At 39.6% G+C, this 13576-nt stretch overlaps 2 protein-coding genes across 2 annotated transcripts in view; one reads left to right on the plus strand and one right to left on the minus strand.

Moving 5' to 3' along the window:
- Nucleotide 1: 1 nt before the first annotated feature.
- Nucleotides 2-11062, plus strand: PUS10 (pseudouridine synthase 10; the record flags this gene model as incomplete). The annotated part of the gene is made up of 9 exons (XM_010706363.3): nucleotides 2-29; nucleotides 915-1040; nucleotides 4968-5024; nucleotides 5956-6032; nucleotides 6178-6233; nucleotides 6358-6475; nucleotides 7651-7793; nucleotides 8434-8533; nucleotides 9578-11062. Coding segments are annotated over 9 exons (744 nt in total), but the record flags the coding sequence as incomplete, so codon positions are not given.
- Nucleotides 10925-13576, minus strand: part of REL (REL proto-oncogene, NF-kB subunit) — a 23656-nt gene continuing 21004 nt past the window's right edge. The window contains exon 8 of the mRNA XM_010706399.3: nucleotides 10925-13498. Coding sequence (XP_010704701.1) covers nucleotides 12696-13498 — 803 coding nt within the window. The 3' untranslated portion in view covers nucleotides 10925-12695. The remainder of the gene's footprint in view (nucleotides 13499-13576) is intronic.

Here is a 13576-nt window from a genome sequence, read left to right on the forward strand (position 1 = left end):
AAAGAAAAAAAAAGGTGACAGAGATACAGGTACAATATGCACAGCTACTTTGAAAGCCTTTTTAAATCTAATAAATGCAAGGTTTCACTTACTTGGTAGTGTAGGTTACTCGTTGCACTTTAAGAGTAAGTTTCCTATTTTGTGAACATTTTCACTTGTTATAAAACCTATCAGTAAGAGAGCTCATCTTGGTCACCTGTGTCAGACTGGTTCTTGGTTGAGGTAGTCCTTGGGTCATGGGAGATTGCATGATAGTGTGACACAATATGAGACTTTGACAAATTGATCAGAGGATGGCAATCTCGTTACATAGCAACTTTTCAGAGTTTCTAAAATATGTAATAGTTTATTCTTGAGAGAATGTGCTAGCATGATTTTCCTTATGATAAGCCAAAGCGTTTTGATTTGGGTTTCTTTTGTTAAACATTCGTGGCAGAACTTGGGATTGAAACCTGAACTACTTGATACAGGGGTGTGTGAGAACTTCTTTACTTAGGAGACGTACGTTGGTGGACAGGCATCAACATAGCAGTAGTTTGGTGTGGGGGAGACTGGCTTGATGCCACGCTCTGATTCCACGAGTAATTTCTCAATTCAGTTTACTCAGACTGGGTACATGGACCTCTTCTTTTTCATTCCAAGTTGTGTCAGGCTTCATACAGTTTTGTTTCTGTGGTTTTACCTGAAGGTTTGACTGCAACAGTAGGCTCTCCAAGTCTACTTTTAAGCTGGCTATCTTGGATACTGAAACTCTTGTAGGTCCAGGAACATGAATTTGGTGTAGAACAAGTATAAGCAAGTATGTTTATTTTCATGAGGGCTCCTATGAAAGTTAAATGGGTTATGATATGGAAGACTGAAGCTTTCGTCCATTGCTTTAGAACAATTATAGGTAACATACTTGCTTTTTACAGGAAGGTACAATAAATATTCAAGGAATTTACCTCAAACTCCCTGGATTATTGATGGAGAGCGGAAGCTGGAATCTTCAGTGGAAGAACTGATTTCAGAGCATCTAATGGCAGAATTTAAAGCAGACAGTAAGTATCCAGGAGATCTTTTGCTGTATATATTTTTCTTTATTATTAAAATATTTTTAATAGCTACTCAGTTAATACAGCAGTGTAACAGAAAACATTTTGTTTCTTTTTTCCTCTTTTACCCATCTAAGTCAAAGCCTCTACACAGCTGTGCTCTGTGAGAAGTCGTATGACTTTGGTTTATACAGTATTTTTTATCATTGTAAAATACCTCCTCAGCTGAGCTGATGATGCAAACATTATGGTTTTATGTAGTAGTATTTTCGCCTAGCCATACTCCACAACAGTTGGTAATTCATTAAATGTCTCCTAATGCTGATAGTTTTTGCCATCGGCATTCCATAATACTTGCTTAGTTTTCAGCCATTTCATGTTTCTTACCTTGATTAATTTTATTTTCTGCAGTGTGTAGAGTTCTAAATGCTTATCCAGGGATTATCCAGGTGAAATAATCTGTTGTATACTACCCTTGAAATTACAGACATAGAAATCTGAAGGAAAAACTACATTACATACTGGTTTAGAACTACTTTCCCCTCCTTTTCTTTCTTGCTTCAGTTGGTATGTTTGCTTGAATACTAGAAAAATCCTCAAACTTTTTCTTCAGGCCAAGTACTATATAAGAACTGATTTAATCTTGCAGAATTATGACAGGTGAATACAAGAAATATATGTAAATAATGTATGTAATTATAACCACACAGGACAGGTATGTCCAACCCGCAGCCTGCAGGCCACATGTAGCCCAACATAGCTTGCAGTGCAGCCCACCACCACACTGTAAAGGCAATGGCTCTTCCCCCCAGGCTGGCCCACCCATTGCTCAGCAACAGCCAAACCGTCAGTGCAATATTAACCATGTGTTGACTGAAAGCAAGGCACCAGGAGGGCAGTGCTGTGCAGCGCTAACTCAAGTGATGGCAAATAGCTGTATGCGTAGTGATGCATTGGCTAAACACAGGGCTCTGAACAGTGAAGAACACACAGTCTTGCTTTCTGTTTTGATGAAGGAGTTTGAAAATAAAATAATAGAATCCTTAGAGTTGGAAGGGACCTTTAAAGGTCATCTTGTCCAACACCCTTGCAGTGAACAAGGACATCCACAGCTAGATCAGGTGGATCAGAGTCCCATCCAGCCTGACTTGAATGTCTCCAGGGAGGGGGCTTCCACCGCATCTCTGGGCAACCTGAGCCAGTGTCTCACCACCCTCACTGTAAAAGACGTATTCCTTATATCTAACCTAAATCTCCCATCCTTAAATTTGAAAGCATTTCCCCTTGTTCCATCACAACAGATCCCAATAAAGAATCTATCCCCTTCCTTCTTGTAGCTTCCATTTAGATACTGGAAGGCCACTCTGAGGTCTTGTTGGAGCCTTCTCTTCTCCAGGCTGAACAGCCCCAGCTCTCTTAGCCTGTCCTTATAGTGGAGGTGCTCCATCATTTGGACGGCCCTCCTCTGGACACTCTCCAATAGGTCCACATCTCTCCTGTACTGAGGACTCCACATCTGGTCACAGTACTCCAGCTGAGGTTTCACAACACAGAGCTGAAGAGCAGGATCCGCTCTCTTGCCCTGCTGGCCACGCTGCTTTGGATACAGCCCAGGGTACAGTTGGCTTTCTGGGCTTCGAGAGCACACTGCTGGCTCATGTCCAGCTTCTCATCCACAAGTACTCCCAAGCCCTTTTTGACAGGGCTGTGCTTAATCCTTTCATCTCTATTAATAGTGAGGTTTGCCTTGACCCAGGTGCTATAGACCTTGCCCTTGGCTTTGTTGAACCTCATGAGGTTCACTTAGGCCCATTGCTCAAGCCTGTCTGGGTCTCTCTGGATGGCATCCCATTCCTTGTCCGTGTTGACTGCATCCCATAGGTTGGGGTTTCAAGACTGCCACAAAAAAATTTACATTTGCGAGACCATTTTCAGTTGATCCAGTACATGACCTGCAAATTTTCAAATGGAAAGTTGCAGTCAGATATTCAACTCAAAAATCTGATCTTGTGTCTTTACTGGGCTTAGCAGAGAAAAATGTCTTTTGCTTCACAATCACATCTTATTCATGTCATCACTTTTTTGCACTGCACACATTTTGAACAATTGTTGTCAAGGATGAAGTACAGGAAGAGTAAAGTTTCATCAGAAATCTCTGATGAACACCTTGAGGCCTAAATAAGAATGTTAACCACCGCCATCGAACCAGACTGGCACGTTAGTTTGACAAAAATGAGGTCACTTATCCCACTAGCTTTATGTTTTTTTTCCTTTTTTTATTTTTATTTTTATTTTATTTTTTTTTAATGTTTTAAGACAGATTTTTAAAATTAAGATGTTCTGTTACCCACATATTAATGATATTCAGTATTTTGCAGGGGCTGCTCCAAAAGTAATGTCTCCTGTTTTATTATGTTGGCTCATAACATTGGAAGCAGATGATCTATGGCAGTAGAGGTTGAATCTTTCCTTCAATAGCATTGTGTCTCAATGTGACAGATGGCAGCAGAGGAGCATTCTGACAGAATGGAAGTGTGTAGGAAGCAAAGGTGTGTCTTTGAATTCCTCCATGCAGAAAAAATGGCACCCATTAACATCCAGCAATGCTTGCTTAATGCTTATGGAGACCAAACTGTGGATGTGAGCACAGCGAGGCAGTGGGTGCAGTGTTTCTGCAGTAGTTCCTCTGCTCCTGCAGTTTTTGATAAGAGCAGCATGCAGGCTTTTGTTCATTACTGGCGAAAATGTATAGCTAGTGGTGCTGACTCTGTTGAAAAACAGTGTTGGGCAGCTGAGAATTTTCTATAGTGAATAGTGCTATTGTGCTCTTTTATCTGTTGTTGTTTCCATGGAACTAAATAAGAGGCATTACTTTTGGAGCAACCTGCATATACGTGGCCCAAGACAATTTCAGTTTACTATATGCAGCCCAAGCAAGCCAAAAGATTGGACACCCATGATGTAGGAGGACCATTGCCAGCAGGTCAAGGGAGGTGATCTTTCCCTTTTTCTCAGCGGTGTTGAGATATGCCTGGAATACAGGGTCCTGTTCAGAGCTCCCCAGAACAGGAAAGACCTGCACATAATGAAGTGAGACCATCAAAGGGCTGTAAAGATAATTAAGGGTCTGGAACATGTTTTGTACAAGGAAAGTCCCAACTCAGAAAACTGTGCTAGTGTTACAGACATAACCGAGAGCATGGGAAAATTTTCTCACTGTTGTTTTGTTGCCATAGCATGACTAGAGAAGTGAGGGATAACAAAAAATAGGAAATCTTTATGTGCTCTTGTATGTTCCGTATGGGGGGGAAAAAAGTGAAACAGGTTTTTGAAGACCCTTTGGAGCAGAGCTGCAAAGTTACTTTCTAGTTCAGAGTTTAGTGTTCTCCTTCACTGCTTCAGGCAAAGCTTAAAGGTGGAAGAGATATGACAAAGGAAACTAAATATGCAGCAATTCATAGATTGAATACGGGAAAGAAATACACAGAGGCTATCTTTCTATCTGAATTTTCTTCTGTCCAGGTACATATGACTAGCAGAAATTTCTGAAATCTATGGGTGTATTTAGGATAAAAGTTGTGTTTTGGATGAAGACAGCTTGGTTTGATTTTATTCATAGAGTTGAAGTATCTGGGTTAGAAATGAACAAAATTAATTAGTAAGTGGAATTCCTTTAGGATGGTACTACTTTGTTGGGTGTATTCAGGTTTGTCATATTTAGGCCAAAGAATTAGGAGTGTTCTTCAAGAAATTTGTGAACCCGAAGAAATAAACAGTAACTATACCCTGATTTGTTCAAATACAGTGCAGGCTTCATTTTATTAACATAACTATTTCTAGTACATTTTACAGTAGGTTAGAATATCTCACCTTTTCAAAGCTGTGGAGGGTATTAAAATGTAAAATAAACTTCCTTGTTCAAATCTCTTATAGGCTTTAATTTTTCCTCCTCTGGAAGAGAAGATGTGGATGTAAGAACACTAGGCAATGGTAAGGCTTGAAACATCCTCGGTAAAGCACGTAAACAAACAAAATGGTTAACGGAAGCTTTCTTAATAGACCTTGCTGAAGGCTAAGTGCTTAAGTGTGTGACTAGGCATACTTTGAAATTTTATCTTGGAAACATTTTAGTGATATTTATGTATTTATTCCTAAAGACTGAACCTTTTCACAAAAAGAACTGAAAAAGTAAACCTTTTTTAGTGTCCTTGGCTACACAGATGCATGGAAAAGCACAACTGGTTAGAAGTATTTTATTTGCTTCCTATTTTTATATCTTTTGTGTCAGACAGATTTCTGTCTTGTTTTCTGTTGAGTCCCTGTACTTTGCTTCACTGTCGCTGGGGACTGGGGAAGACTCATTGTTTTTTTGAACTTGGCTGTTTTTCTAAAGGTTGGTATTGGAAAATATGCTGAATCTACAATCCAGAGGAGGAGAGAAGAAAAAGTGAAAACTGACAATGATGTGTTCCAGTTGCTGACTGATTTGTAGTGCAGTTCTTGGCACTGCTTATACTGGGGATCATCCCTGGCCCTGAGCATAGAAAGTGCAGCTCTTGCAACAGATGTTTTGCTGAGGGAGTGGGATTTAACATCATCTTGCACCTAGGCATTGCTATAGGTGACAGAAAATAAGCTAATTAACTTTTTTTCTTACTTTATTTTTTAATTAGCACAGACTTCTACAAGATGCCTTCTGGGAAGTTGTAATTTGCACTTAATGCTGATATTATGGTTTAATAGCCAAAAAAGTCCCATAGTTTCTTTCCTTCCATCTGATGCTACATCCCTAAACCCACAAGTTCTTATCCCTCTTTGCGTAACAGCAGACAATTTTCACACCTTCCGACCTTACTGCATAAATTCAAACATTAATTTAGAACAATATGTTTTTATATTTTATGATTGTGCATGTTTCCAGGAAGGCCTTTTGCAATTGAGCTTGTGAATCCTCATAGAATACATTTTACTGCTGAGGAAATGAAAGGACTTCAGCAGGTAAATAATTTATAATTTGCACCTCGTGGAATTCATAAAGTATGTATTTCTTCTCTATCTGAGCAGTTTTCCTAACTGATTCTTTTTTTCTTTTTTCTTTTTTCTTTTTTTCTTTTTTCTTTTTTTCTTTTTTTTAATGTCACAGACAATTAATAACTCTTCAGACAAAATACAGGTCCGAGATTTACAACTTGTCACCAGGTCAGTATTTATCATCACTGGCAAGGGATTTTAGTGTGATGCTTCGGGAGTTTTGCAAGCATTCTTGCTCACATCATTATAAGATTATTTTATGCTATGTGAGTAATTCATTTCTTTTGTTTAGAGAGGCAATTGGTCGTATGAAGGAAGGTGAAGAGGAAAAAACAAAGACCTATAGTGCCTTAATATGGACAGACAAAACAATACAGAAAGAACATATTGCATTTCTAGATAATATCAAGGTATGTGTAGCTCTTTTTGATAATTTATATCGTGCCTTTCCTGGTATCTTAGAGGAGAATTTATATAAATGCACTCATGGATGTATTTCTTTCTCTGTTGCTTGTTTTTGATCAAGATTCTATAGACTTTCGTACCTCTTTTCACTTCCCCCTTCTCACTCGTTTCATCATTGCCATGTCAGCACTATAGTTGTTTGTTAACCAAGACAAATTACCATATAATGTTGGCCTTTCAGTAGACCAGTTAGTAAAAAATAGTGGAAGAGGGTGAATTCTAGCACTCCTTTCTTTCTCTCAAATTATGTGTTAAGTAAAAGGAACGGTGATGGTCTTTTTCTGCATGTTCTAAAGCCGTTCTTTCACGTCTGCAGAAGTTAGGAGTTTGTAAGGTCTGTGGAAAGTAGTGCAAAAAGGCCTAACCAAGTGCTGCAAGTATAACAGGTGTGCTTTGCCAATAAGAACTTCCTCCAAATGCAGGTCAGAGAGACAATGCTGGTGAAGGAATGTCTCAGTCTTTGTAGCATTGCACTGTTCCCTATGGACTTTGGCCATGAAATGATTCTCAGTTGTGGACTAAAAACACTACAGTTCAGAATAACAACTACTGTGAGCTGTTTCTGGTGGTGGTTTGTTTGTTTTTCAAGCATGCCGCCCCACTTCCTGAAAGGTTACTTTTCAATCTGCTGCATCTTATTTGGGGAAGGGGATGAGAATAGGGAATGAGCTTTTAAAAAGTCTATTATGAGGTCTAATTTTCAGTTTCTTTTTACTCTCACTGTTGTTTCTAAAGCTGTGCTTTAGACAATGCATTTTGTATGTGGGATTTTTATCTTATTTTAGATTGCCTGAGGCTCTCAGTGTGATTTTAAATCCTGGAGTTATTCCAACAAATGACCATTGAGATTTCAAGGTTATTCTGTATTTGTGATTCCATTACATTGTCTTCATATGGGACCTTCTCATATAGCTTTTGAGATGGCTATTCTTTTTTCCTTTGGTAAACATTAAAAAAAATAAAAATAAAAAAATTAGTCCTTCCATGAGGAGATTTCTCAACTCCCTTAACACAGAGTAAGAAGAGATGTGATTGGCTAGTGCTCCATGTGCCTTTAGCTCAATCTGTGCAGGATGTTGCATGCTTCCTTCCTCAGTTATTTTCTTACCTCTTGTAATAGGAATTAAAACTTGACCAGAAGACACCACTCCGGGTTCTTCACAGAAGGCCTCTGGCATTAAGATGTCGAATCATTCACACCATGAAGTCTGAGTACATAGATGAGCATCACTTTCGCCTGCATCTGAAAACACAAGCAGGAACGTATCTTCAGTGCTGTTATTCAACACATTAATGTTGATTGTTGATTAGGGTACTTTAAGCAGTGGGAAGTTTCCTGCTTTTATCTTTGCAGTGTTTCTAAATCTGCTCTTCAACAGTTTCATGTTGCTGATATTTGTTTTTATGTCAGAATTTCACATTCAGTTGTGGGTGGTTTTTATTTTTTTTTTAATGACCATTCTGATAGTTCTAAAGTATATGATACCTATATAAATGTACTGGTTAAAGGTACACTTAAGCCCCTTTTAATTCAAGTGAAAAATTTTTACCTTAGAAAATAACTTTTCCACAATATTTAATGCCCTGTAATGCATAGTGTGGATTGATTATACTCAGAAGCTTAGCCATAGTTGCCACTCACTTTGGAATAAGACATAAAATAGAGACTGATAATACAATTTTTGGCAGTGGAGTCAAAAGACAAGAATTAGTAGTCTTTTAAAATGGGTATGGGCTTAGCAGGATTTCTGCTGTAAATTGGCTTAGGAGTAGAAAAAGACACTATTTTTGCTTTGACTCTTTTCCACCATTCTCCTCTCCCTCTCTCTTTTTTTTCTCTCTTTTTTTTTCTTTTTTGAGTTCTTTGTGGTGAAATAGACCTTTCCTTAACTGCTGTTTTTAGCTATGTTAAAGAATTTGTGCATGGAGACTTTGGAAGAACAAAGCCAAATATTGGCTCCCTGCTGAACAGAACCACAGACATTCTGGAGTTGGATGTAGAAGTGAGTTGTTCATTATTTTCCACTTTCCTGGAAATTAGTAATGTAATTGCATTTGTGAGGCTCTTTCAGTGAATGTAGTCTAACTGAATCAACATTTCTTACCACGGTTAATAGAAAATTTGACATTTATGCAAAGACGATGGTTTGTACCATGCTGCCACGTGCTTTGGTCATGTGGGATTTTCTCTGCTGAGATAGTTCAGGGGAAGGATGAGAGGATGTATCTTGAATTCATGACACTTATTATTAGTATCCATTGGAACCTTTTCTTTTCGTATTATGTTTACATCATTTCTTTTGAAACAGGAGTTGGATGAAAAATAGGAAAGACTTGACTTCCTCTTTTACTGCTGGTTCAAACAATATAAGTGTTCACTTACTGGAGTCAGATTGGGTAGATAATAGCCTGTTACTACAACATTTATTTTGATTGAAAGAATGTATGTTGTGATTTGAATTTAACATTGAACCTAGTGGTTTGGCAAGGTCTATTTAGAACATAAGTTTTCACTTCAGGTAGCCAGTTATCAACATGCTTGTTTTAATATATTTCTAGAAAACTGTCTAAATGTTACTTCTTGCAGAACAGACTTGCAGATTTTTGTGTATCTTTGGTAGGATAATACAGAAAGAGAGCTTGCAGAGGACACTTCAGTTAGCTCTGGAAGCAGGAGTGTCTAACTTGGCTAGTGCTGATAAGCATTGCTCTCACATGGCTCGCACTTTGAAACAGCAGCTTTGCACACTCAGCAAATGCTGCCCAGCAGCAACAGATGCTGGGCAGTTGTAGTACAAGTAGTTGCAATTCTGCTTTGTAAAGAAAACCTTGCTCCCAGAAAATGCTCTCCAGACACTCCTGAGGCCACTAGAAGAAGGTGGCTGTTTCCTGCCACTTTCTCCTCCTTGTCACATCATGTCTATTTACTGTTGCTTTCCCTGTATTAACCTGTAACTGACAAGCACAGAGGTAGATGGTTTTCTGAGAATAATAGAAAGAGACTTGCCGAAATTGCTGATCTTTACTTTCTTTTCCTGCTCTTCTAGTCTGTTGACACTGACTGGCCTCCAGCCCTGGAGAATTAGCTTCACAAATTGGGATGTCACACAACAGCTCCTGGGTCAGCAGCAGTTTTCTGAAGTCTGTACAGTATCACAACTTGGTTACAAAGTATTTTGTTGAGCATTTGGATCATGTTGATCTGCCAAAGGATACTGTTCCTTTGAATCAACTCAGGTGGTGTTCATTTAATATCTAGCTTTTTAAAAATTTTCTTCTGTGCATACAACCATTTGGCAAGCTAATGTATTGATACAAATCTTCTTTTAAAAATCTGTGAAGAAAAACAAATGGTGTGCTAAGTAGGTACAACAAATATGCTTCATGCAGTACTGTTTGAAATGTTTGATTAAAAATTAAACGATAAAGCTAGATTTGTTTATTATTATTATTGCTTTTATATTTAATGCTGCAGCTTTCTTGTCTGGGTGCGGACAGCACTGAATCACCTGAAATGCAGCTCTAACACTTTCTGAGCACTATTCATGCAGGACTGGTAACCAAGCCCATAGGACAGTGCCTGGAAGGAGGTGGTGTTCTGCTCTGTGCCCAGAAGGGAACTGTTGTGAATGATGGAAAACTTCAGAAGCTATTCAGAAAAGAAGGAAAAGAGAACTTCAGGCTACTGTGTTATTTCTTGACACAAATGATGTATAAGTTCTGTACACTGGAACCACATGTAGGCTGGACAAAACAGACATTAGAAGAGTTCTCCCAAAGGGGAAATGGTGCTAACTGGGACTTCTGCTCCTGTTACAGTTCAGAGACACTCCATCTTGTTTTTAAATGTAAAATACCAACTTGTAAATACTCCAACAGGACGTTTCCTGAGAGTAGAAAGAGCAAGATTTAATTTTGTTCTTGTGGTAAATGTGAAACAGGTAGATGTTTTCTAGCAGATTATGCATAAATGCTGAAATCTAGGAGCCAAACAGTGTTCCTTATCGTATTTCTTCATACCAGAAGGACTTGGATGAAGCTGTTGTATTTCTCCAAGTAGCTGCTCACCCAAAGCAAACCCCCTGCTGCATGAAGCTGTGCCTGTAGCACAGCCTTGGCTGAAGATGAGTGCCTCTCTGTCCATCAGTCGTGCTACTGTGCCACAAAGAACTGCCAAGTGCTGAGGACTCCTTACTACGCTTTGGCCAGCAGCAGTTGTGAACATAATGTAAAATATTCTAGGAAGACCCAGGATAAGCAGCCCAAGCAGGCACCTCTGCCTGGCTTCTCTAACATGTCTTACAGTGGTGCAAGGCTGAGAAGGCTGAAGAAGCTCAGGACTCAGTATAACCAGTTCTTTAATTACCAAACCAACTTGTTTACAAAGGAGAACAGAATTTTGAAAATATTTAATTATACTGTAAAAACAAATTGTGCTATAAAGAGCATTCTATAAAGAAAATGTATACATTCAATAAACTTAAACATTGAGAACTTAAAAAGGAAGAACTGAATAAATGACACATTGCAAGCGTTCTTGTATCTCTTTCATGCTCCCGGAAAGGTGTGTTGCAGAAGTGAGAAAAACTGCTGTAAGTATGGAGTTGGGTACATGGGGTCACGGGGAGCAGTTTTCCAGACTTCATTTGTACACCGTGGAAGAGCCCGTTCTGTCAGACCCGTGAAATTGATGTAATGCGTTACAGCTGCAGCACCTCACTGCTCTGCACACGGTGAATTACTGCATTGAGTAATTACTGCTTTCCCTTAAACCATGGAGGTTTTTGGAGTTCCTTTCTATCTGGTGCATGACTGTACATCTCAAGTGGCTTTTTCTCTTGTGGTTGTGGTTTCTGTTCCCTACGTATCCAAGGGTGCTATGTATTGCTTTTTTCCATGGCGCACTTTTAGATAGCCAAACAGTAAAAATTGGTGTCTTAAGCCTTATCTGCCACAATAACCAGCCGTATAAATAAATACACTTATACATTTCTTGCCGTGTTGCTTCGTACATTAGTAATGAAATAGCAAAGCCCTAACGCAGACTTGAGCGCCGTACCTAGCCAGATACCTATGCGAGGTGTCACTGGACATCTCGTGCCTCAGGCCTCAGAGTGGAGACTGGGAAGCTAGCAGAAGGGAGGAAGTTCTGGTTCTCGATACTGCGGACTGAAGGCTGTTTTTAATTGACACTGATTGGAACGGCCTCACGTTGTTCATACAGCGCACTGGGGATGGGCTGCATTTCACCTCTTCCCGTGAGGGGTGGTAGGGAGCCAGACCTGAGCAGTCACTTGCATAGCAGGAAACTGCTGGGCCATCTGAGGAAGGAACAGGTAGGTGCTTTGACTCAATATATTTCTGTAGTTCAAAATAAAATGCGCATCATGGCTACACACACACACGCACTAAACAAATTCCAGAGAAATAACAGCATGCTCCATTCCTAAAGCAACAGGGATTTATCATTTAAAATAGTGCACTCGGGATGAAGTGCAAAGAAGTCCTTACTTTCTGCTCGTTCTTCTGTGCAGTGATGCATTTACAACAGAGCTGGATTATTTAAAAACTCAAACCTTCCGGTCTTTAAAACATATCTAACAATGACATAGTCATTAAATTTCTTTAGAGTAAATTTGCCTTGAAAGCAAATGGAATGTGGTGAAACATGGAAAAAAAATAAAAAAAATCAATGCATAATTTTGTTTTAGGAGAAAAATATTTTATGTGAAAGAGGTTAAGAAATCTAAATCTTTCAAGCAAGTTGAATAAAACATTAACGTTAGGTGAGTCTGAACTAGAGTGCCCACGTGCAGTTTTTTTCCTAGTTTGTCCTTCTGAAAAGTTAATTTCTGTAGCAAAATGTTTTATTTTAGACAGTATTAACCCTGTGAATTATTGGAAATTTGACCCTTCTGAAAATACCAGCTTTTCTTCCCAATGCTTTAAGTATTAGTAATTCCTTTTTCCAACACCATAAAAAGAAGAGCTTTGAAGGTACAGCACCCCAAATGCTTCTTCGTGGGCACCAGTCTTTGGGCTGATTGATATATATAACTTTAAGTTATATCATGAGATTTGCACAGTAGCATTCTGAAAGAGAAAGCAGAAGGGTGAGTTACTCCTTGGAAAAGCTCTATGTGCCTGCCTCAGCCTACTGCTGGCTCAGTGGTTGTAGCTTTGTAATATGTTTGTATCTAACTGGAAAGACTGATAGAGCTCATCGGTGTGGACACCATCAGTGTCATAGAACTGGTTATCTGTAAGGGTAAGGCTGTTCTGATGGTTCTGGAGAGGGTTGGTTGATAGTCTTGAATCACTTAAAACTTCTTGGTCTAGAAAGCTGCTGTAAACTGCTGTATCAGCTACATTTGGTTGTGAACTGAAGGGAGTGCTGCCAGGCGCTGCCACAGGTGGACATGTTGCAGGCACCTGATGGAGCTGCTGCCTGTGGTTGCTTACATTTAACATCTGAGTATACTTTTCAAAGTTGAGACTGGTGCAGTTCATGTCATTGGTCTCCATGTTCATGATGCTTGCAGCAGTGGCACTGGCCTGATGAGTGCCCTGGACGATGCTGCTACTGGAAACACTCTGCATGTCTGCAGCTGACACCAACGCTGCTCCCATCCCATTTGTGTTGCCAAAATTCCTGTAAAAACTGGAATCCTTCTCATCAGGCCAGTTCAGTGGGTTATCGTGGTAGGCCGGGAGAGAGCTACTGCCCTGAGCACCAGGCTGAGGCACTTCCGCTGTGAAGCTGTTGTGTGAGTGCATGCTGAGCAGGCTGCTGGCTGAAGGGGAGGGGCTGTACAGCTGCTGCCAGCAGGAATGGAGTGTGTCCTGCTTCCCAGGGCCAAGCTGCGCAGGCTGGGTGGGCATCTGGCTGCATGCAGGGTACATCTGACTGGAGCTCGCCAGTGTTCCTAGCCCAGGCAGCATCAGCGTAGGTGAAAACATATTTGGTTCTGTGAAAAGGAAAGATATTACTGAATTCTTATACCATTTTTTATGTTAAGTTACAAATGGTTAAAAAGAAAAAAGAA

The sequence above is a fragment of the Meleagris gallopavo genome, chromosome 2 (assembly GCF_000146605.3).
Source record: "Meleagris gallopavo isolate NT-WF06-2002-E0010 breed Aviagen turkey brand Nicholas breeding stock chromosome 2, Turkey_5.1, whole genome shotgun sequence".
In the NCBI taxonomy this organism is placed as follows: domain Eukaryota; kingdom Metazoa; phylum Chordata; class Aves; order Galliformes; family Phasianidae; genus Meleagris; species Meleagris gallopavo.